At 34.4% G+C, this 26,113-nt stretch overlaps 2 protein-coding genes and 1 long non-coding RNA gene across 4 annotated transcripts in view; 1 reads left to right on the top strand and 2 right to left on the bottom strand.

Moving 5' to 3' along the window:
• Positions 1 to 4,011: 4,011 nt before the first annotated feature.
• LOC138935707 (uncharacterized) lies at positions 4,012 to 6,062 on the top strand. The gene is made up of 3 exons (XR_011447274.1): positions 4,012 to 5,273; positions 5,645 to 5,723; positions 6,016 to 6,062. It is a non-coding gene; the product is annotated as an uncharacterized lncRNA (long non-coding RNA).
• A 3,047-nt stretch (positions 6,063 to 9,109) lies between these two features.
• On the bottom strand, positions 9,110 to 14,320 carry Vps11 (vacuolar protein sorting 11). Of its 2 annotated transcripts, none has more exons than XM_070300464.1 (16): positions 14,178 to 14,320; positions 13,981 to 14,049; positions 13,702 to 13,875; positions 13,416 to 13,612; positions 12,989 to 13,247; positions 12,746 to 12,900; positions 12,434 to 12,667; positions 12,046 to 12,346; positions 11,748 to 11,936; positions 11,536 to 11,658; positions 11,296 to 11,423; positions 11,013 to 11,225; positions 10,759 to 10,931; positions 10,379 to 10,676; positions 9,973 to 10,292; positions 9,110 to 9,904 (listed from the first exon to the last, which is right to left on the bottom strand). In XM_070300464.1, the coding sequence occupies exons 1-16, from the start codon at positions 14,190 to 14,192 to the stop codon at positions 9,477 to 9,479; spliced, it is 3,276 nt and encodes a 1,091-aa protein (XP_070156565.1). In that variant the 5' UTR covers positions 14,193 to 14,320; the 3' UTR covers positions 9,110 to 9,476. The 2 variants fall into 2 exon arrangements, with proteins under 2 accessions (XP_070156565.1, XP_070156564.1); XM_070300463.1 differs by having other exon boundaries at positions 9,111 to 9,907; positions 14,178 to 14,319.
• Positions 14,321 to 20,430: 6,110 nt separating this feature from the next.
• The window catches only part of LOC138935750 (zinc finger protein rotund), a 96,495-nt gene continuing 90,812 nt past the window's right edge, over positions 20,431 to 26,113 (bottom strand). The window contains exon 6 of the mRNA XM_070300562.1: positions 20,431 to 25,803. Within this exon, the coding sequence (XP_070156663.1) occupies positions 24,652 to 25,803 (1,152 nt within the window). The 3' untranslated portion in view covers positions 20,431 to 24,651. The remainder of the gene's footprint in view (positions 25,804 to 26,113) is intronic.

Genomic DNA, 26,113 nt, shown 5'->3' with positions numbered 1-26,113 from the left:
GTATTTGGCTTTGGCGCGGCGATGTAAACATTAGCGCGCTATTGTTACGACTTATGGCCTATCAATCGTACGGCAACACTCGAACAGTAAGGTAGTAGAGCGCAAGACATTATCAAATTCCTTTTGTAAACGAGATCGCAACAAGTATCGGAAAATAATTTGATACGATAAATAAAATTAATTACCTTTTATCTTATATATCTTAAATAATACATAATTATATCGCAACGATAAATTTCGAAGCGCGTATTTCGCGTGATATACATTTAACCAAGAGTCGAAGTGACAGAGGAATCAAAATTGTAATTAATTGTTTTATAGTGATCTTTTTCTTTCTTTATAAGGAATAATTATCTCTTTAAAAATATTTCAAATTTAATAATATTTTGTCCGATACTTTATCGTTTGACTTTTCGACGATTTAAATATGATTCGGATCGAGAACGCGCAATAAAATAATCGAAATGCATCCGTCCGAGTAATTAACGATAAGCTCCGTAATATTATTAATCGTTTATTAAGTAAATAGTTTAAAATACTTGTACGATTTAATATTCCGCGATATACGTCATAGTACGCAAAATATTCGTCTGCAAATTATCAATAACATGGTTTTTGGCCTTGACGACGTAAACATTAGCACGCTATTGTTAACGTATTATGGCCTATCAGTCGCACGGCGACACTCGAACAGTAAGGTAGTAGAGCGCGAGACATTATCAAATTCCTTTTCTAAACGAGATCGCAACAAGTATCGGAAAATAATTTGATACGATAAATAAAATTAATTACCTTTTATCTTATATATCTTAAATAATACATAATTATATCGCAACGATAAATTTCGAGGCGCGTATTTCGCGTGATATACATTTAACCAAGAGTCGAAGTGACAGGAATCAAAATTGTAATTAATTGTTTTATAGTGATCTTTTTTTTTCTTTATAAGGAATAATTATCTCTTTAAAAATATTTCAAATTTAATAATATTTTGTTCGATACATTATCGTTTGACTTTTCGACGATTTAAATATGATTCGGATCGAGAACGCGCAATAGAATAGTCGAATTGCATCTGTCCGAGTAATTAACGATAAGCTCCGTAATATTATTAATTGTTTATTAAGTAAATAGTTTAAAATACTTGTACGTTTTAATATTCCGCGATATACGTCATAGTACGCAAAATATTCGGCTGCAAATTATCAATAACATGGTTTTTGGCCTTGACGGCGTAAACATTAGCACGCTATTGTTAACGTATTATGGCCTATCAATCGCACGGCGACACTCGAACAGTAAGGTAGTAGAGCGCGAGACATTATCAAATTCCTTTTCTAAACGAGATCGCAACAAGTATCGGAAAATAATTTGATACGATAAATAAAATTAATTACCTTTTATCTTATATATCTTAAATAATACATAATTATATCGCAACGATAAATTTCGAGGCGCGTATTTCGCGTGATATACATTTAACCAAGAGTCGAAGTGACAGAGGAATCAAAATTGTAATTAATTGTTTTATAGTGATCTTTTTCTTTCTTTATAAGGAATAATTATCTTTTTAAAAATATTTCAAATTTAATAATATTTTGTCCGATACTTTATCGTTTGACTTTTCGACGATTTAAATATGATTCGGATCGAGAACGCGCAATAAAATAATCGAAATGCATCCGTCCGAGTAATTAACGATAAGCTCCGTAATATTATTAATCGTTTATTAAGTAAATAGTTTAAAATACTTGTACGATTTAATATTCCGCGATATACGTCATAGTACGCAAAATATTCGTCTGCAAATTATCAATAACATGGTTTTTGGCCTTGACGACGTAAACATTAGCACGCTATTGTTAACGTATTATGGCCTATCAGTCGCACGGCGACACTCGAACAGTAAGGTAGTAGAGCGCGAGACATTATCAAATTCCTTTTCTAAACGAGATCGCAACAAGTATCGGAAAATAATTTGATACGATAAATAAAATTAATTACCTTTTATCTTATATATCTTAAATAATACATAATTATATCGCAACGATAAGTTTCGAGGCGCGTATTTCGCGTGATATACATTTAACCAAGAGTCGAAGTGACAGGAATCAAAATTGTAATTAATTGTTTTATAGTGATCTTTTTTTTTCTTTATAAGGAATAATTATCTCTTTAAAAATATTTCAAATTTAATAATATTTTGTCCGATACATTATCGTTTGACTTTTCGACGATTTAAATATGATTCGGATCGAGAACGCGCAAGAAAATAATCGAATTGCATCCGTCCGAGTAATTAACGATAAGCTCCGTAATATTATTAATCGTTTATTAAGTAAATAGTTTAAAATACTTGTACGATTTAATATTCCGCGATATACGTCATAGTACGCAAAATATTCGGCTGCAAATTATCAATAACATGGTTTTTGGCCTTGACGGCGTAAACATTAGCACGCTATTGTTAACGTATTATGGCCTATCAATCGCACGGCGACACTCGAACAGTAAGGTAGTAGAGCGCGAGACATTATCAAATTCCTTTTTTAAACGAGATCGCAACAAGTATCAAAAAATAATTTAATATGATTATTGTAATTAACAATTGATTAACTTTTAAAAATAAGAAATAAAACAAAATAATTCAATAATAGAGATAGTATTGTTGTAATGAGTGGCGCATGATTTTGGCGTCGTGTAAAATCAAGCAAATCGTATTTTTCATATTTTCTCCCGTGATCGGGAGTGCCGGTGCAAAGTATGCCGCGATCGTCGCATATTCGACTAATCGTAATTAACTGTGTTTTCGCAAGTGAGTGTAAATGTCACGAGGAAACAGCAAGGGATGAACAAGAGAAGAAAAGGAGATTCTGATAAGTATCCGACGATGGGTGGAGCAACGATATGTGCGATAAGTAATTTATATTTTTATTTACCATCTATATTATTTTCAAAATATATTACGGCCGAACAATTAAGTTTCGAGATTTGCTTCGCATTTCCGAATGTTTGATTCGTGCTGCCATTTTAGGGGGTTATTCGCAACTCAATACTCAACATGTGGTGTAAGTTTTAAATTATTTAAATCAATAGTTAATGAGATACAATTACGCAAAGTTGTGTTAATATAATTTTGTTTAAAAATCGGTGTAATGGAAAGAACGCTTGACAACGCGTCAACATTAAATTCTGCGTTAAATTAGTGAAGTCTCTAACAGAATCGTTACAAATGATTCAGCAAGCCTAGTTTTCTGAAGCAAGCCGTTTTAAAATGTGATTTATGTTTTTTTTATGTCATTTATATCTCCGAAACGTTACTCTTATGCATAGCTGATTCTTCGTAGGCTTGTTGAATCATTTGTAACATTTCTGTTAGAGACTTCTCTAATTTAGCACAGAATTTAATGTTGGTGTGTTGTCAAGCGTTTCTTCCATTACACCGATTTTTAAACAAATTTTTAACACTACTTTGCATAACTGTGTCTCATTAATTGTTGAACCAAATAATTTAAAACTTGCACCAAGTGTTGAGTATTGAGTTGTTAATAACCCGCTAAAATAGCAGCGCAAACGGATCAAACGGAAATGCGAAGCGAGTCTCAAAACTTAATTGTACATTGCTCGTTCTTTTTCTTATTTCTTTAATAGTGTATGAGATCCAATCTAAATTATCGTATAATATCATACATGTATTGCTTGTTTTTTCAAAACATATCTACATTGCATCTTTTTTAATCGAGGAAAAAAAAGAATATAGTTAATCTCTCAATTATAAAGTATATTTTTCCTCTCTCTTAAGTTATATATTATATTACAAAATTATATATTGTATAAAATAACCCTCCATGGGTACACCTTGACGTGGTGGAGTGGCTTCAGTACCTGGACGGTATGCCTTAAGGTCCTAAGGGTCCTCAAGGTTTACTGCGAAGGGGAAACCAAGTACCCAGCGTCGTCGTTGCTGTCATCGCGCCGCGGACGGCTCGTCGTATCGTTGGTGCTGTCATCGTGCCGCGGACGGCTTGTCGCGTCGTCGGTACCGTCATCGTGTCGCGGACGGCTTTCGCGTCTTTCGCGTCGCGTGTCCGTACAGCATTGCCACGAGTCGCACAATGGCTCATATGTGGCACGCGCATTTGTGCGTTGAACGCACATTAGTGCGTCGTCGTTGCCGTCATCGTGCCGTACGAGCAACGATGCGTCGCGTTGTCGCGATATCGCGTTTTCGCGTCGTCGCGTCTTCGCGTTGGACTTTTATCTCGTTTTCACGATTGTCACCGAGGATCATACTTTGTTGCCGACTAAATGGGATGTCTCTCAGCGTTGCAATCTTTAATATATTAATACCTATTAATATAATTAATTTTATATTAATATCAGTTAATATTAATATTATATTAATATTATATATTATATAAATATTTATGTATTAATAAATTTAATATATTAATGTAGGCGCAACGTTAAAACGCCTCAGTATCGCGGCTGAGGTGAATGCCGGCCGCGTAGCAACGTATGTTCGTGCATAGTATAGATGCATGTTCGCGCGGTTAATCTTGAACTTCGGTTCGAGAATCGGCTGTTGAGGGCACGTTCTGCTCCGACAAACGGTTCGGCCCGAATCGGTTAGAGTTCGGTCGATTGTTTTGGAATCGTCGTTAATGGGTCCCTTCTCTTGTACCGTCTAACAGCACATTGTAGAAATACTAACATGTTTGGCATCTGAGGAGTCGGCTGTTCTAATTAGGTTCGATTTTTGCTCGCTAGAGAAGTTGATCTCCCGCTTTCGAAATGCTAGATTGTTAGCACGTAGAAGGTGGGTATCTTCATTCTCGACCCGTCTATCAGCCTTACGATAAACCCGGCTCAGTCTGTATGATAGAGACTTGGTGGTTCGTATGAAATCGTTCCTAACGATGTTCTAGTCGGCCCTCGATGGGAGCAGGCGCGGGTCAAGAGTCGAGCGAACCCCATTCGCGATTATTCCATCGATCGATTTCGTCTTCTTCCGCTTCCGCTTAATCTTTGCTCGAAGTAATCGGTGAATTCCCGACTTGTCGACTCGAAGTGTGATTCTCACGTGAAGCGGGATTCGATCGTACCGAAATTCGAAAGTGCGCGAGTGTCGTTGAAAGTATCGCGCGTACAAGTGCGGAAGTAATCTTTTAATAAAAGTGCTAGAGTGCCGTTTAAGTATCGCGTGTGTAAATCAACCTGAGAGGAGGAGGAGGCCTAGGAGAGGCATCGGGCATCGACGGAACAACCCTGTCGTGAGTAATTTTTTATTTGTATATTAATTATTTATTCATTGCATACGTGCAATTTAAATTAAGCAATTAAATCGCGTGATATAGTAATTTGATTTTTTATCGATGACTTATTTATGATTTAAACAAGAGAGAATTAGAGAAAAAGATTTTATATATGAAAGTTATAATCTTGTTTCTATTTTTAAATTATAATTTTTATACGAGAGTTATTATTAGAGTTATTAGTAGTCTTTTTCAAAATTTATAAATTTATTTTATTCATCTGCTTATTATTACATGCATCGAATATAAAATTCAATGCGCATAATAAATTTTTTAAATATTAATTATTTTGAATGCTACAATTTGGATCTTCTATTTGCATGTTACAGATCAACGTAGCGACCTTGACATTTTGAGAGGAGGAGGAGGCCTAGGAGAGGTATCCTGCATCAGCGGAGCAACCCTAGGGTGAGTATTTATTATTTGTATATCAGTTGTTGAAAATCGCGTACGCGCTTTAATTACATCTTTTTATTTGAATAAATTAAACAAAAAAAAATTAAAAAGAAAGACTTTTACATAAATTCTATAAAAATTTCTATATGAAGAAAAATCTTTTTATGATTTATAAAGTTGTTTCTTATTTATACAGAGCTTCTTACAATTAGCATTGTACGCGTCGAATATAAAATATCCGTATGAAATATTAATTATATTGTAAATGCTGCTATAATTTGAATTTTATATTTGTATGTTACAGACAACGTAGCCTCAAGACCAACAACTCCGCTGTTGCGCATCAGTGCCGGTAAGTGATGAACTTTCTTTTATTTTGAGGTAACGGATTCGTAGATATTGTAGATATAAATATAGATTGTAGATTATAAATAGATCTGTTGCCTCAAAATGGATGGGCTAGAATAGATTAAATTATATAACTCTTAATCGATTTTTTTAATATGCATTGAAACATATTAAAATATAAATTAAAGCAAAAATTTGAAACACATGTAAAATATTTTTTTTAATTTATAAATTTTATTTATTTAATTTAATGAAGAATTATTTAGTTTAATGAAGAAGGAGCTAGAGTAAATTTATTAATTATGAGAAATAGTAATAATTCTTATATTGCGCCGATTTTATCCTAATTTTTTATAGCCCATTCATCTATCATATTAATTAAAACTTTGCTTTAATTGATGTAATGCCAAATTATCGATGTATCAAATTATATAAAATATAAATATTTTATTAATTCTATTGTAATAAAAGTTATATATTATTATTAAGAAAATATTATATTATTATAAGAATCTCAGTCAAATAATTTTGATTGATAACTTGGCATTATATTAATTAAAATTAAAATATATTAAAATAATGCATGCCAAATGGTCGTAATGTCTTACGGCCGTAAACGAGCGTAAACTTACGCTCATGCACCGACGATAATAATTAGCCAGCAACGGAAGGAATTTCTCTCCTTCATTGATCTCTGATAGAGATCAAAGTTACATCTCTGGCTAGATGTAGCTAGAATGAATATGGCCAGAATCAACGAAAGGTAGATCCAACTGGCCCAACGGAAGCTACATACGGTGCATTCTATTAGGGCACGCGAGTAGGATATACGAGTAGGGCGCGCGAGTAGGGCACGCGATTAGGGTATGCGATTAAGACACAGTCCCCAAAATTTCGATGATTCCGGATTCTCACTGGCTTAGCCAGCAAAAGTAGGATTGTTAGGAGTATCTATTAGGACTATCTTAACTTAAGATAGTCATTTAATTCCTTAACCATTTAATTTCTTAAAATTCTTAGGAAAACTAAAATATAGGATTCTATTAGGAAAAAATAAAAAGTAAAAATTAATTATTAAAAAATTATTGGATAAGAATGTGAAGACTCAATGTTAAGCTAACGATTAAATATTAATTTTTCGTTCACGAAATTTGATGATTGCCTTCTTGAAGTTACTTGAATTATTATATAGATTAATCAATGGAATACTGAGTAATTGTTTGATTGATTAATCATAGCAAAGAAACTTATACTTTAAAGACAAAATAGCGTTAAAAACGGGAAATGTACTTTATATTATTTATATTAATTAGATTCTCTCAAAATCTATTTTTGATCAAACATATATTCATGGTAAATTGGGTTTAATCGCTCTCAAAGCGATCAAACTTGCTTTACTCGAAAATGCTAATAGTTAATACCGGTAAAGTCACCCATGCCGGACAGGTCGAAGGGGAAGAGTCAGACTAAGAAAGATACTAATATAAATATATTTTTTATATTAGTATTTTTAAACAAAACGAAAGTGAAAAAGACAATAATAAAGAAAAAGGAGTTTTAATAGTTTTTTTTTTTTTTTTAATTAATGTCGTACAAATACATATCTAAATTTCTCCTAAAAAAAAAAAAAAAAAAAAAACGCATTTCCGATCTTTTAATTAAAATTCCGAGTGAAATTTCATTAAATAGAAAAACACAACATTTTTTATGCTAAAAAACAATATTGTACAAGATTGCATCGCGATTTTTTGACATTTTATGACATTTTGCGAAAATCTGACAGCTGATAATATCAGCGGCGATCATATAAATAGAAGAAAATTAATTAACGCTGTCAACAATTAAAACTCCTTAAAAAACGATAGAGCACGGTTGAAACTATAGGAAAATATAATTAAGTATGCTTATATAAATTTATTTATATAAGCATAAGCTTTTAATGTGCATCGATGCGCAGTGCATCCAACTGAATTCATAAATTAAAAAATTAATTGAATAATAAAAAAATTAATAATAAAAATCTATATAAATTAAAAGCACACATGATTTGATAATGCTCAAAATGCTTAATATTTTTGTTTCAAAAATAAGAAAAAGATGAAAGCAATTTATTATAAATATATTTTACATGTTATATTTAAAAATTGGGGAAAAAATTATTAAGAAAATTTATTTCATTTTACATGCGCATATAAATAAAAATACTTCAATTATAACTTATTATCGCTATAATATTGTATATACTAGAATGATAAAAACATTTCACGCGCAGCTAATAAAACATTAATAAATCTATAATATTTTTCCGCATGTTTAATCTATAATCCATAATATAATTATTTAGCACGGGCAACACGGCCGTTTTACCGTGGCACCGAAAAGTGAATCTGGCCATATAATTCCGCCGATTCTAAAATGGATCTAGTTGACGCTACTGTACGAACTAAAAAAGTGTTTCGAAAAACGGTGACATGATCTCAGGCTTCGCTTTATTATTAAACCACTTTATTTACCCGGCTGCCCGGCCATTCAATGATAAATAAATGATTATAGTGATAGTGGCACAATCGGTGGCATCATCGGTTTCGCGATGTCTACATTAAGGACAGGTCCAAAGACTAATTGGAAGTTCAATTTGCGAAATTCATAATTCACGAAAAGATTTATTTTTATTCTTAATATATATATTATAATTATACAATATTTTACATCTATTAATTCATGTCTTTTTTACTTTTACGTGTTTCATCCTATTTGAAAAAATAGATGCAGCACACGAAGGCATTATTATTATAATAATATTTACTATGCTTGGATTTAACTTAGTCTAATTTTAAAGATTATCACGGATTATCACTTTCAATTCTAATAATTATAATTGCAAGGTAAAAAAAACTAGCCAAACATGAACATTAAAGTGGAATAATATAAATTTTCATCGACCAATTTGCAATTACTCTCTTAAAATTTTTATTTGATTCTCCATTATATCATAGTCTCACATAAACAAGAATTGATATATTCTTATCTTAGCAATTAAAATTGTGATTCTTTGTCTCAAATTCCAGCATTTTTAAGATTTTGACAGAATTTAATTATTTTCTCTCACATAAGAATATAGAAAGCATATTACTTTAAATATTTCTCTTTGCTAGTTCTCAGATAAATATTAAATCTTACATATAAGTTCAGCACAGCATATAAAGTTTTCAACTTGCGAAAGTGAAAAAAATATAATATTAATGCTAAATGAGATTTATACAGCATATAAAATTAAAGTACATACTATACAAATTTACACATAGTGTATTAGATTCGAAATTTCATTGCACAATACTTGTTTAAGCATGCATTCGACAATATTTTCTCTTTGCTTTTATATATTCTTTTATCGGCATTAATATCGATGTTTGTGGTTTATCTACCAAATGGATTCAGATTTCTATTATAATCGTCATCATCATTGCCAGTCGCGTCATTATCATCATTATCTATAAAAGGATTATTTGCATCGTCATCATCGTCGTCGGCAAAAGGATTTTTAGATTCGTCATAATCATCAGTCTCAAAAGGATTTAATGGCATAATAGGGTTTTTTGGTGGAACGAAAGACTTTTCGATCGGCGATGATTTCGGTGTGGTAGTATTCAAAATACGAGCTTCTCTAATCGGCACCGGCGAAGCTTTAGCGGAATTACCACGTGGTGTCGATAAACCGCTTCCTGTTCCCGATATATTCGCCTCTAATGACGAAGAATATATATCCGGCTTTGCAAAACTTCGGTAACGCTCTTCCGTTATTAATGTGGGAACATCGTATTCGGCTCGTCGAGATTCCCCTTTTCCTACTGGACAAAGCATAATGATTAATCGTTATATAATTTACTTCAAAAAACTTAATAATAAATCATACCTAAAATAGAACTCTTTCCTTCATTTAATCTGAGTTTCGCTTCCGCGCCCGGACCATAATTCAATTTAGGTTCTTCCAACTTGGTTGGTGTGGGTAATGATTTGTCTGTATCGGTAATTACTGTTAATTTCTTAAAAACGCCTCTACCAAAATAATCGGCCACTAAAGAAAATGGATCTTCCGCTCGATCGAGAAGACTGTGGAATGTTTCGTGTAAATCTCTCGACTGTTCTTGCGCTCTTATAATATCCAGTAATTTCTTATTATTTGGTAAGCACGCTGGACATTCGTTTTCATTTTCCGAAAAGCTTTGAAAGCAACTGTTAGAAAGAAAGGAAATAAATCGAAACAAATTACATGACAGAAAGTTTATATACAAACGATAAAAATAATTAGGAAAGCTTACTGTTGATGATATGAATGTTGACACATGAAATGCACAGATGGTAATTCTAACTGATGATGGCACGCGCTACACCGCGATCCTTGAAAGATTATCGTGCTATTCTTTATTGCCTCTATTTGTTCCCGTAATTTAAGAGTATCGGCTCTATATTTCTGTGTTAATTCCGTATCAGCTTGAGTCTGTTCGTTTTCCGTTCGTAATACGCTGCATAAATAACTTCTAACATCTCCCAATGTACAAGTTAGTGATGTGGAAATTGCATCAATAACCATCAAAGGAGACAACAGTCTTTCTTGAGCTGTGCAAACAATAGTTGAAACAATAGTTTCAAATCATTTGTGATTGACTATAACTAATATATATATTAGAAAAATATTCACCGATATAAGCTAATATATCCGCGAGAAGCTTCGTCGGTGCGTCCTTGTTTTTAGCTACACTCCACAAGGCTTGTACCCACAAATTAGGATCTTGATGACCAAATCTCTTGCAGGTGGCGAGTACTTGTTCGCTGTCTCCCTCGCGTAAATGAAATCTTAATATTTCTTGGTATCTAAAATGATAGATGTCTGTATACAAGGTTTTTTTATGTGATATAATTTCTCGCAATGTAATATATGACAGTGAGACTTACAGTTTGCTCTCCTCGTAAAGGAAAAGCAATCCTTTCCTGAAATTATGCTGATGGCAAAGTATTAATATTTGGTCTTTATCATAATGAGCTTCGGAATTCTGCAGAAGTCGTACAATTTTCTGTTCATATTGTATTTTAGCTACATCATTATCTAAAGCCGACCAAACGTGCAAATAATGTTCCACTAATGTATTGTAAACAAGTGTACTCCACCTACAAGAAATATAAGAAAAGACAGAGTTAACTTCATGATATCTTTGTCTTTTTTATGAGATATTATTACCTTGTATCTGATTTAACTAAATGCTCCAAGAACTCTACGAGTCGTTCAGAATTATTTAGGAATAGATGAATAAAATCTTCTGGATTGGCTTTATCGACACGCTGCTCTGTATAACCATTTAATGCTTCCTATAGGAAGAAGGTAAAAAGTGAATATACATCTCTACCTTTTAATTTTTCCTCATATAATAATTTAATTAAAACCGATAGAAAAATATAAGAGGAAAATTTGTATATATACCTGATCTACAAGAGGTTTATCAGAAGGTTTATAATTTGTGCATAAAGTTTTTAAAAATTGTGTAGATTCATTTGGCACATTTTCTATTAAAATATTTCCATATTTCTTCATATTAACTTCTGCCTAAAAAAGTTTCGAAACGTTTCTCAATATAGATGTGTATCTACTTTTATAGAAATATACATATGCATACATATATATAAATATAATACCTCTTCGAATTCTAAAGTTGCTATGTATTCCAATGCTTTTTTGTATTCACGTTTGTCTTCGATTTGAATACGAAGATACCACTCGTGCTTACCATGTTTCTGCGCGAGCAATAGAGCGTCCTCCGATGATGCTTGGCGACAAACTTTAATCGCTATTTCTACATCGAAATCAACCTCACGATCTTTCGTCTAAAATATATATAACGATGTAATGTAAATATATATATATATAATACCATACATATTTGCAAACATATCACATATTTTAACAAACATTTGAGTTTGCACAAAGACTTACCATAATAAATTCTTTTAATTTATCAGTATGATTAAGTTTAGTATAACAATTTAACAATAAAGTAGTATGATCTTCGGTTGCTTGTCCATTTTTATGCAAAGCTTGCAAGTATGTCGTCAAATTATCGATATGTTGAGAATCTAAGAATTTTCTTATCACATAAGATGGTTCTAATTTGCCAATTGTCTTTATGTATTGTTCTATAGCGCCATTATGATCCCCCTTAGAATATAAATGATCTCCATATTGACGAAAAATGTCTATGAGACCTTCCGCATCATATTGCTGATTTTTAGCTATTCTGCAATAAAATATATTCAATATTGTGTTAATGAAAGTTGTTGTCTTAATGGTTTAATCTCACATTGTAATTACATATTTGATATACCTTATGGAAACATCATACAAATTTTTTTTAAAAAGCAATGCTAATTTCGATTGCAAATCTTTTTCATCCAAATGATACAATTTGTTGTCTCCACTAAGTATAAAAAATCCACCCCATTCAGACAGCACTGCTTGGACAGATACCATAGGCGCAGAAAATACAATAAACTTGTTTTGGATATCAAGCACAGTAATAATATGCTTATCGACACCAGGAGGTATTGGTTCTATTGTGCTATAAAAATTGAATATATTTACATTAAAACATAATTGTAAAAAAACTATAAATAATAAACGTGCTTGTATCAATTACTTAGGTTTGGCGGATATAGTCGTTGCTGTTCTCGGAACGTTTGCCGCTTCTTTCGCTACTATTACTAAATATGTTCTAAACCATTCTAGCATTATCTTTTGACCTTCCACTGCATAACATGGACCTCTTCCATCTGGTGTGTAACAATAAATAGCCTAAAAATTTTATAATTAAATAGTTTTTTTTTTATTTATGTATATAATTGAAAACACGAACATAAAACTATGTGACTATGCGACTTACATCATTACGTCCGATCATAAAATGGCTGTCTTGCATGGATTCAGCGAGCACACTACACTTTCGCGAGCAACCCATAGTATCCAAAGTAGATTTAAATTCTTTATCCTTAACAGTAATATTGTACAAAAACACGCTGTTCTGCGTAGCAACGAACAGATGCGTCTGTTTACCGGTCGCTCTTATTGCAAGGCCAGTAATAGATAAATTAGCCTCCTTCAGGACCTTTATTTTATTTTTTCTCTCTCTAGTCAAATCACCTCTGAAAATGGAAAATTTGAATATAGAAAAAACTATTTTTGCTCTATAGTTTATATATTATATTACAATATAAGATATATAATAAAATAATAAATATATATTTTGAAGAAATAGAACTTTGATATTGATAATAGTTTAATGAAATAAAAAAAGAATATATTCTATTTACCTATACAGCATAATAGAACCATCTCCAAATCCAATAGCCATCAATGTAAGACTAGTATGGACACATAGAGCTGTTGCTGGGACTGCTCGGTAACTAGGTATAGCTCTGCTTATCCGAACACATGTTGGATTACCTTGCTTATCTGATTTTGCCAAATTCCAAACCTTTATAGTAGGATTGCATCCAGCCTCATCTTCCTGTTAATGTATTATATAAAATAATTAATCATAAAATCTAATTAAAAGGATATTTCTTGCAAGAAATGATCATGGTGTGGCATTCTTACACCAATAGTAAACAGAAAAGTAGAATGTTGAACTTGTTGCGCCAACATCAGTGTAATTTCGTAAGCTCGAAATGTTGTGATCTCATATGTCCTGTTTATTAAATGTACGCTGCCTGTATTATCCCCAAATACAAGATTGCCATTGCCACTGGTAGCTGCGGCAACTTGCGCATCCTGTATGAGAAATTATCGATTAGGATAAGAGAACCTCTTTCTTTCACACTATGGAAGAATAAATATGCTTAATTTAAATTATAGTATATAAAAAAATCATCTTACTCCGAATGCGGCAGCAATTTTTCCTGCATCAACTTCCTTTTTCAAGTCAAAGAAATTAAAGCGTCTCCACTAAAAAGATAATAATACGTCGAAAACTTTAGGTTATATTCAGCGTCGAAAAAGAAACGATATTTGTGAAGATTGTCGAGAAAGAAACTATAAATCAAGATAAATTACAAGCGAGTCATCTAACAAACCTCTAGAAATGCCATGATAATTTAAAAAAACGATATTTATTTATACATATATACTTGAAGAAAATTATATTCTCGGCGAGATTTATTTTTTTGACAGCGACGCGTACAATTGATCCGTCACACGCGTCCGCTGTCTTCTACTTCTATCAGCTGTTCGCGATGACACATCAAGCTTTGCGCATGCGCGTGCATTTTTCGTAAACAATATACTCTCACGCAAGATGGCAGCACCAGATCGATTGGACAAGTGCGCTCCTAACGGCGAAATAAGAAAGTATTTTTCGTTCTCGGATTTAGTCAGTCAGTTAAAATAAGTGCGCGTAATAATTATCAATTATTCTTATATTTACGTATTAAAGTGATACAAATAAGAGTAACAATTAAAAGTTTTCAATAAAGTGGTCACGTGTGTTAAAGAAAGAAGCGAAGCATCTTCAGCGGGTGCAGGCAGGAAGACGATATTAGACGATTGTGCGCACGGGTATCGTTACTTTTATATTTCCATTTATGTCTCTCTCTCTCTCGTTCTATATATATATATATATATATATATAGCTAAGATTTCATGTGTGTTATTTAATCGCGATCATATCTTTCACAATGGATGTTCTTGGAGTCGTTGAACTTGCTGAGTAAATCTAATATGCCTATATTTTTCGATAAAAAAGATTTGTAATTTTCCTTTACATTTTTTTCATTAAAAAAATTCTTTGTAATTTCTTCTTGCTTGATATAGGTCGGTATCTTTCTTTTTATTTAGAATGTTATATATATGAAATCTTAGATTACTCACGCGCATCGAAAGTCCTCGATTCGTAGATATAAACGGGAATTATGATGAAACTCTGAAGCAACACTTATATTTCGTTTACAAGCCGCGAAGTGGCCGATCCGATTCGATCTCGTGATTCAATCGCTCGTGACGCGCTCGATTAAATCAGGTGACATAGGGTTACAAAAGACCGCGAACGAAACGGCACGTCAATGCAATGCTACAGGTACGCGACAATCCTTGTCCTTCATCGCGCGAGAGACAAGGAGAAGAGAGAATTGCCGCCCTCCTCCCCGCACAAAAATTCCATTGCAATGACATTCCGTCTCGTACGCTCTCGTGGGTAAGACGTAAGTTCTGTTATATTTATTAAAAAGGACGAACAATTAGTGTGTACGTGTGTGTATGTGTGTGGAGTGTGTTTCGATGTTTTGGGGCGGGTGTGTTGCTTTACAGAGCTGTGTGCGGGACGTAGATTCGAGAAATAGTCGTAAAATCTTTGAAAATCGGACGTCGATCGACGATCGCGAGAGATCCGCGACGATGATTATACAGTTAGACATTCTGGACAAGCTCTGCGAGGGACGAGGGGGCTGTCTCACTTTAATATTAAAACAACGAGAGAAGCAACGCGATACAAAAATCAGATCGATAATTGACAAAACAGAGCTTTAAACATTCTTTAATCATCTTCGGCACTCTTCCGTAAAATCATTGGTCGTGCTCCTTGTTTCGCATATGTCTACCGCACGCTTAACACTAAATTATTACTTCGATCGTGACACGTCGAGTCGGAGTCTTTATTTACAATCGATTTTAAACGATACATCGCCTCGATAAAACTTAGAATCAGGTGATCGCTTTTGGTACAAAATTTGCGATGGAAAAATCCATCTCTCTCTCTCTCTCTCTCTCTCTCTCTCTCTCTCTTTTGCGCACAAGTATCTCTCGTGCTCTCCGAATGGAACAAAACGGACAGCTCCTTCTTCTCGCGCGAATTTTGTGAGAGTTCCTCCGATTTTCAAATTCTTGTTGATGAAATAGCGCGAAAATCGTATGTCCCTAATGTAATATTCTTCGGATTATTCTCTTTCTCGATTCTATTCGTACGGAGAAATAAAGCAAAGTTGGAATAGCTAAATATTTGCCATCGATCGTTAGCGTAATTAATTAATTACTCCGAAATCAGAATAATCGATGCTGCTTTGCGACTTGGAAATAGATACAAGGGGATAGTATGTAAATCCGAACATAGAATATTGGAAAGATTTCTCACAATAGTATGTGTATATATATATAACTTTTAATTATATATTATTTTAATTAATAATATATTATTCGTATTTTTTCACTCTCTCTCTTTAAATTTTTAAAATTTTTTTAGGTACCTTACACTATTAGTTTTAAATATTTTCTAGATTTGGGTATACTTTTTGCTTTTTTTATTAAGATAGAAAATTGAAATATCTCTTTTACTCCATACCAATTTCGAAATAATATTGTACTTGATTCAATTTTGAGATATAGAATAATCACGAGAGAGAGAGAAGAGAAATCAAATTGATGCGAGATCGATTCGAATACGAGCGACATACGAGTTTCACGCTACAAACACAGAGCAACGAGCTCCATCACGCCATCGTTTGTACATACGTATCGTGCTCGCGTTAAAAAGGACTCTATAGACGTAAAAACTACGTGAGATTCGGAAAAACGCAAGATATCCCGTTCTCGTCCCTTGAGAGATCTCGGTCACCGAAATCTCGATTTATTTTATTCCGGTTCGTGCAACGACACGATCGTTTAACTCTTTGTCGGACGATGATTATCGCGCGCTCGCGATGACAATCATATTTTTGGATAATGGCATTCCGCTCTTATTACAGGATAACAATCAGGATTCGAATAATTTTTTGAGTCACAGATATTTTTTTCTAGGAATTATACGTGACCACCGTGCAAAGAGTTAAACGGTAGATTAGCGCGCTCGTATGCAACGTACTTTAGTCCGCTATATTCTAGTATGACAGACGTGTGGCTGCGACGCGATATACGAAGAAAATCATCCCCCTTACATATAATATGCCTTTTCAATTATGTCCTCTGCGGAGCGTTGTAAAGTTCCCCTCGGCAACAGTTCTCGAAAAAATGTCGCTACGAGTTTGTAGATCCATTCTTTTTAGTTACCCTTTCCGTACACTTTGCGTTCTCCAATTTTCTCTTCCTTTCTCTCCCTCTCTCTCTTTCTAAAGCATCTGATCCTGTGCTTTATTTTAAGTACAAATAAAGAGAACACAGCTAAAGGCGAAAGGTACAGTGAAAATCGATAGTTACATTCTTTTGCCCTTTCCGATCTGGGAGAATTAAAAACATTTCAGATTTATTGAAGACACTTTGATCAGCGTTGCATTATACCTGTGCGTCCAGTGAAATAAAAAACTGTGTACGTATTATCGAGGCGCATTTAGAACGCGATCCCATTTCGTTTTTCGTCTCAAATTTGGCGTTAAAAATTTATTTATCCTAGATCTTATTTAGATAAATATAACGCGACGATCGGAAATTTTAGTAGCATTTAAATAACGAGATTATCCCAGCCGAATTTATACAAAAGTATTAAACGATAGAATTTTGACAGTTTTGATAAAGAGATCGATTTTCTATTTCAAAATATGTAATTATTGCAAAGTAAACGACTCGACGTAAAGTCAAATCACTTCGCGTTTCCTTTCTTTTTGCTTATGCGACTTCCCAAATCGCCGATATTCGTCGCTTTCACATTATTTGAAAAACACTTGCCGTCACTTTTGCCGGATAACTTGCTGCAAATTGCAATTGAACGAGGAGAATAAACGGAAGAGATGGATGCGTACGGAACAAATATCAAGAGATATGTAACTTTAGGAGAGAGAGCACGGGACGGGAAGGGGAAGGGGGGAAAAATGATCGGTTTATCGCTCGGCATATTTCGAATTTTCATAGACACAATCATTACACTAATTATTACTCTTTCTTTCTTTTCCGTTTGCGATCATTCGGTACGGCGTCGCAGTGCTCCGTGCATACGTTTTCACGACACATTTATAGTTTATACATGTATGTATATATATATATATTTTTTTTTATATATATATCTTTACAAACAGGAAACGATCAGACGATGGGCCGATCGCGCGGCCCGAGAACACCGAGCATATCCTCATATAAAGTCGCGAGAACGACTGGACAGAGCTTCCTCTTCTTACCTTTTTTTATCGAACAATAAAATATCTCTTTCGTACGTATATATATATATATATATATATATATATATATATATATATACGCATTACTTACGCAATCAAAACTCGAAAGAATTAAGGGTATCCTATTATACCTTTAAAAGGAGAGACACCAGGTGTATGTACAGTTCCCGCACAATTGCATTTAATTGCGTTTAAGGATGCACTTTTTTGTAAAATACAATAATATCCCCTCTTCGCTCTCTTTTTCTCTTTCTCTCTCTCTCTCTCTCTCTCTCTCTCTCTGTCTCTCTTTTTCACGTAATAGTATATTCTCCTTTAGAGATCTCTCTTCATATTTCTCCCTCATCTCTCTCTTTCGCAGAGTTATACAATAAAATATCACAGTTCTGTTCGTACCACGCAATAATTAATATATTGTTTTTTCTTACGTGTGTCACTTACATACGTTCTCTCGTACTCTTTTTTTCTATCTTTCTCTCACGCAAACATATATATGTATACGCTCTCACATACGCACGCAAATATGTTCTTCTTATCAGTTTCTTTCCTCGTTACAGACGTTTTTTTCTTTCTCCTACGAGCGCGTTTATAACACACAGATGTAATACACACGCATCTATGCACACACGCATATACATACGCACGTATATATTTTCTCGCTTTTCCTCTCGACGACTAATGGTTACGCAAAGGTATGCTGGTTGTAGAAACATTCATTTACAACTTGTATACTTGAAGTATATAGCAATAATAACTATTTTTTTTTACCGAAAGAGAGAACGATATATAAAGAGTGAGGTTGCGCGAAGCCTTTTTCTCCAATACGGAATATGTAGTCTGATGGATCTCATTGCTATGAAAAGTCGCATAGACACATTCATTTAAAAGAATATACATACATACAGTACGATTTCGTTAGAAAATCGTGGGGTATACAGTCATCTCTCTCTCTCTCTCTCTCTCTCTCTCTCTCTCTCTCTCTCTCTCTCTATCTTATTAAATCATATTAAAATGCAAATGTCCTCGCTACTCGCAATTTGTCCTGAAGAGAGAATTCGTGTCGAGAGATTTCTCTGTTTTTATACTAATATACGATAATCGACGCAGATCGTAAATTATTGCTTCAAATGCGAAATTTATTTGCGTAAAGCGATCGTTCATCGACATCCTTCTTTTTCATGTCGAAAGACTTCGTGTGCCCCCTCCCTCTGTACTTGCTATAAGTATTGCTAAAAGAGTGTATCCTATCACCTTTCATTTTTCGCGTCTCCCAAAAGATCGTTGTCATTCAGAGGAATTAGTCGCGGACAAAGGACAACTTCGTCAATCGATTTATACTCGGGTACATTCGCGCTTTTATAAACAACGCTTCTTCTAATAGTATCACATCTCGTCCGAAACTAATATTCCCTCGCACAAGAGGGTATCTCATATAGAAGTATAGATGAAAAATTCTCTCTTTAACCGTTTAAATGTCGCGACGCACGATCTCTCCTTTACTTTTGTATGTACAACGAAAGAATAGAATTGGACGGCATTTGTCCGCGAAGTGCTCACGCGGAGCGCTAGTAACCGAGTGCGCTTGAGTGTTTCACGAAATTTATCGTAATCGAACGTAAGAAACGATAGACAGAGGAGATTGCGACACAAAGTCAGCGAAGGATGAAATAATCCGAGTGGCGAACAACGGGAACAAAGTGGCGCACGATAAAAGAGAGAGTACGCGGCAATGGTTAGCGAGAAAAAAACGCTTTTCTTTCATCTTTTTACCGCAAAAGAGAATAATAACTTATAAGAGCCGAAAGGAAAATATGTGGCTTTAATACGCGTATATTTAATTTTTTTTTTTCGCTAAAAATTAAGTGTTTACATATTCTATTTTAATCGCTTATTTGATATAAGACATAAGATAGTTTGACAAAATAGATATAGGGCATTTTGATGACTTAATAAAAAAGCAAATTTACATCAATCAAAAATATGAAAAAGCTTGAAAAAGCTATGATTAAACATAGGGTTGAAATAAAATCGGTTATAAAAAAAAAAAAAAAAAAAATACTTGTACCATTTTATTCTTTTATATAACTTATGCTCCGTAATTTACGAGTACGCGAGAAACATAAAACAATAAGCCATACGTTCTGATGATAACAATATATCTCAAAAATAATAATTTCTAATAATAGAAAATTCTTGCATGTTATTTTAATTGAAATACATTATCTTTCTCAAATGTATAACAGCAGAAAAAATAAATTATATTAATCCGATGTTTATGTTACGAAAAAAGATCGTATGTGTACTTACGGATTAATGCAGATTAAATTGAGATGTGAGATCCTTGCCTTAATCATCCTAACGTGTGTTCCAACATTTAATATCTCTATGGAAACATTTAAACACGATAGATAAGCAATATATTATTTTATTCAGAGTATCGTTCGATGTTTTCTTGGTAAATTTTCAATACTTCACTCTACAAATTTGAATGTGAAAAACATAATTTTCTTTTTCATTTTTCAAAAATTAATATAATCGCCCGTGTATAGTTAAAATATTGTACTTTTCAAGAATAATGGACGAAAGGAGGGACGAGATTGTATGATGAGAGAGAAGGGAAAGGCCAAAGCAAATTCATATCGTTTTGACAGAAAATAGAGAAACAAAATAACTCAACATTACATGTCGAGAAATTCTCCTTTGCCTTTATTTTAACACGTGACAGTTTATTAAACGAAATAATAATAATATTAATAATAATAATAATAATAATAATAATAATAAAATATTAATAATAATAATATATAATCATTGTGAAACTAAGGATAGGCAGAAGAAATCACATTTAAAGCGCGGGGTTTCGGAGTTTCTTATCTTGCATCTGTCCCTTGCTGTCATGCGAATCCGTCCTATTTCGCGTTCCCTATATTTCTCATTATATATCAACAAAATGACGGGTATCTATCTATCTATCTATCTATCTATCCTTTTCCCTGTATTTGTTGTGTAAATCAATTACGCACTTATTACTCGAAACATTTTTCCTCGCCCCATTGTCAACCTAAATCAAGATGTATGTATATCCAACATTTTTCAATGGACATAACCGTGCGCACCCGCGCATGATTATCTATATTCTTTTCTATCTATTCATTCTTTGACGTTTACTTTGGGATATCCAGAGATAGCGAGTCACATGCCGTCTTACAAAGGAATCTGGTCCGCCTTCCGGCTATACACAGCAAGAAAATCAACTTCGAACGTTTACCCCTCGTCCCTTCTCTCATTCATTGTCCTATCATCATCTTAATAACAACGTAATAGTTTTAAACAACTTGAGCATAGGGTAAGGCCCGGACATGACTACCGCGGGGTTCGTTTTTTACCAAGTGAATCATGATCTCGGCACAGATTTATCTTGACACAATAATCGGAAATAAATTGGCACTGCGGAATTTTCTGCCGTAAGTCGACAGAGTAGCGGAAATAAAAGCGGAATTCGCGTGTAAAACGTATGATTAAAAATGCAAAACTTAACGATCAAGCTCTTTATATATATATATATATATATATTTTTTTTTTATGAACATAACACAACTCGAGATAGAACGTGAATTACACAGGAACCCCGAAGAAGAACACGTCTGGCACCGTAACAACAAATTATCTACAATAGTTCGCATATACATGTTTATCTTCCTCTCTCTCTCTCTTTCTCCTTCCATCTCTTCTTTCTCTTCATCGCGCGCGCACGCAACGCGCACACACGTATATAACAGATTACATAAGATTACTTAGACCTTAAGTAAGGTACTTAGAATATTTTCACATTATTAGAATCTGTGTGCTTTTTCTTTATTTTACACACCTACTAAATGTCGATCAAAATATTAATCAATTAATAATAATAATAATAATAATAATAATAATAATAATAATAATAGTAATAATAATAATGTAAATAAAAATAATATATAATAATACATAATAATCATAAAGATGATAATATAATGATGCTAATAAAGATGATGGTCTCGGTGTGACGATAATAATAATTATTTCTTTATTTATGTACTTGTATGTACGCGTATATGCATATATTCATTCATTTATTAATATATGCATATACTTATTTATTTATATAGCACCTATTTACAAGAGGAGGTCTCCGTGCGGCTCTCTTACAGAATGTGCGTGATGCTTTTATACCTTTTTTGTATGTGTGCCCGTATATATTTCTATACGTTTCTTTTTGTGTATCTCTTTATATGCCAGTCTCTTTACGCGCTTCGCGCTACAGTTTTCTTCTCCTTCTTATGTCTTTGTTACCTTATTGGTGTTCCTGCATAATTTTGCGAATGTCCTAAAATGAATTTTTCTTTCATCTTCGTATGTTTACTGTATCTGCTTTCCTCCGCGTACATTACGACGTAGCACATTTGCATGTTTAATTTTCTTATTTATCAATCCACTAATTTCGTTCCCTTCCACATTTATTTGTCTTCCAAGGTGATTTGCTTGGTAAATCGCGACAAAATTTCTTAAAATAATTAAAACTCGTATAGTCACAACGTTACGAGAAATTAAATTTTAACCATGTAAACTGCACAAATGATATTTTTGATGAAATAATAATATAATATTTTTTTCAATATGTTAGAAAAAATAAAGAACATAAAACAAAGGAAAATACGTATATAAAACACGATAGAGTAAAAGAAAACTGCATAATTAATATCTTAGAATTTGAAATATATTAATTAATTAAACTTAAAATATTCTTCGAGTTTGCGGGAACAATATAAAAAATAATTCCAGTTGAAAAAAATCTCGATCGTCCAAAAATAATTTCATAAGATGTAGTAATAAGAAATACACACACACACACACAAGGATGTGTCGAAAAAGTGAACATCACCGGATTCAAAAAATTTAGTTTAGAGAGCGAATTTATTGAAAAAAACACACGTTTGCTATTATATATAACTTTATAAAAATATAAATCATTGAACATTTTTATCAACAAAAAATGATCTCGGTCTCCGTTCACAACTAAAATTTTTCACGATAAACTGAAGAAGAAATCAGTTCATTCATCTCACTGGCGTATCGTATACTTTCTAGCATTATGAAAGTATCGTCTACTGTTCGAATATACGAGTTAATCCATGATCGTGCTCCACTTTATCATTCAAACGTCTTCAGATCGTACGGATTATATCGCGACGAATATATATTGATGGAACTTTCTAGCTCGTAATTGGCACGCATGATCATTGGCGAGGACGTTAGCACGCCGAGAAACGTGGATAATCTGAGAGAGTCGAGTAAATATCGATTTTATTCTCAACGGATGTAGAAATTCAGTTTTCAATTGCGGGAGACAACGAAACGATTTTTGACGATCGATAGTGATCATATCGATTATTAATAATTAGACCAGTATGTAAAGATATAGTCTTTTTTTTTTTTAACTACATCACGTCAGTCTTATTACATTAAGGAATGTAACCGTCAAGGTTTCTATCATGTTACTACGTTGTATCGCGAATAACGTACATTTGTGATTCGGAGCTTTGGTTAAATATTGTGCAAACTGTCACTGTAAATATTTTATAAACGTGCTTCCAATTTCATTAACAATTGGGATACCAAGATGTGGTTACAGAAAAGAAAATACAAAACAATTTTCACACTGAAAACTTTCATTGGAATTAATTTCATAAACGTCATCGATTACACAAATCGATTGGAGAACACGGCATTAATTAGCAATTAAACTAAAAGAATAATTTTAATTCAAATAAATTTGTTTTTACTCCGAGTGTAATGATTATTTATTAAATTAGATCATTGTGCTCATGTGTGTTTAATAAAACATATGCATATTTTATATACATACATAACGCACAAACGCATCCCAATCGAGACGTAGACGCAAAATCGAAAGGCTCATAGATAAGACGTTAAAAGAAAAAAGAAGATAAAAAAAGAGGAAGAGAAAGGTGAAAAGGAAAGAGAGTGATAGTCTTGTACTGGTTGTCAAAAATTATTTCGACCATTGACCATACATCTCGTACTTCTTATCCGTTTTCTGGACGCAATTATCATCGTATGCATTAATCTATTAAAAGATTACGATGAGACGCGTTATTGTTCTTACATGCATGCATACCTATGAAATATGAATGCAAAATGTAGTTAAACACCGAAGTGAGACATTTCGAAGAAAAGTTAGTTTCGGAGTCATATTTGCGTGGGATTTGCGTACACACCAGCGTAAAAAATAAATTAGACGGGTATAAAGAGATCACGGAGAGGAGAAGACGATCGAGCCGGATGAAGCTCAAGTCGCAACGTGCCATGTCACGGAAAGTAGAAGAAAAAGAATAAAAGAACCGTGATGAAGAGAGCTCGCGAGCGCTTCCTGAAGTTAATCTCCAAGACCAGCTAAGAGTTACTGCTTCTCTTTGAGACCGCCCAGCAGCGCGTGGCTTTCCATCGTGGCACTGAGATTGCTGAGATTGCTCAAGTTCCCCAGATTCCCCAGGTTGCCCAGATTGCCGAGATTCGGCTGATGGGCGTAGTTCCTGATCTGATGAAGACTAATGAGCTGATTCGGGAAAGACGTGGCGTTTTGGTTGCTGGTGGTGCCAGGCGTCACGCCAGATGACGAGGACGTAGGTGATGACTTTTGCGTCGTATTGAACGCCTCGTAGAGATACGGCCGGGACGCCGGGTGATGACTGCCAGGATAGTGCAGATGATTCAGCGGATTCAACGGGTGCTGCATCGAGGAGATCGAGTTGATCGAGATGGACGAAATCGGCGTGAAGGCCGAACTACTATTGGGATGGTGATTCGCACCAGGCTGGGGCGTCTGTTGCCTCGAGTCATTCTCGATGGACTCGGCGGTGCGATGCCCGTGTCCCGGCAGCAGCATCTCCGGATTCTGATTCTGATGGTACTCCGCGTGATGGTGCGGCAGCCTCTCGTGCAGATCGCCGATCACCGAATCCGGGCTTACCTTGGGCCAGTAGTGGTCCTGATGATGGGCGGTCATCGCGTGTATCGACGGCCTGAGGCCCGTGCCGATGATCGGCGGTCTCTTGTCCGTTCTCTCCGCGTGCTTCTGCATATGCTTTGCTAAATAGGTCTCCTGGGTGTAACTCTTGCCGCAGTACTGGCAGATGTGCGTTTTCAGGTGCTTCGACTCCTTATGCTTCGGTATGTGCTCGAGCAGGCTGGGTTCGTCAGAGAAGCATTTGTAGCAGGAGTTACACTTGTACGGTTTGTCGGTTTGGTGGCATCGCGAGTGGCTCTGCAGATTGCTCAATTGGCTGAACGCTTTCGTGCAGCCCGGATGCCGGCACTTGTATGGCTTGTCACCGGTGTGCGTGCGAATGTGCTGCTGTAGGTGACTCAGCTGGGTGAACTTCCGCTGGCAGATCTCGCAACGGTACGGCTTAATGCCCAGGTGGATCCTCGTATGCTGCGACAGGTACGAGGAGTTGGCGAACGCCTTGGAGCACTGCGTACACTTGTACGGCTTCGCCTCGCGCATATGTATCTGCGTGTGGAGCTGCAGGTCCGCCTTGCTACCGAATATCTGTAAAAAGAAAAGAATACTTTTGTGTCAGAGAGAGAGAGAGAGAGAGAGAGAGAGAGAGAGAGAGAGAGAGAAATAGAAATAGCAAGAATATGAACGAATAGAAGACGAAGAGATGAGTCATAATCGATTTCAGGAGTTCGCGGCGGCAGTGACCGCCATTGCAGAAAACTTAATGTTTCCTAATCTAAAATGCAAATTAATAACTTTTTGCGCGCACGTGACACAGCTACGAAAATGTACTTCTGACTCGATCGTTTATTTCGCATACCTTTATGGCAATATTCGGCGATATGAGACGACAGAAATG

This window comes from Polyergus mexicanus, unplaced genomic scaffold (assembly GCF_030449975.1).
Source record: "Polyergus mexicanus isolate NDT 795.1 unplaced genomic scaffold, iyPolMexi1.0 SCAF_8, whole genome shotgun sequence".
Lineage (NCBI taxonomy): Eukaryota > Metazoa > Arthropoda > Insecta > Hymenoptera > Formicidae > Polyergus > Polyergus mexicanus.
This window is presented reverse-complemented; position numbering and strand designations above follow the sequence as displayed.

Coding starts and splice junctions, on each gene's coding strand:
- Vps11 (XM_070300463.1), bottom strand. Junction 13,248..13,415: donor GGTTCTATTATGCTGTATAG/GTAAATAGAATA, acceptor TTCCATTTTCAG/AGGTGATTTGACTAGAGAGA. Junction 11,937..12,045: donor AATTAAAAGAATTTATTATG/GTAAGTCTTTGT, acceptor TATATATTTTAG/ACGAAAGATCGTGAGGTTGA.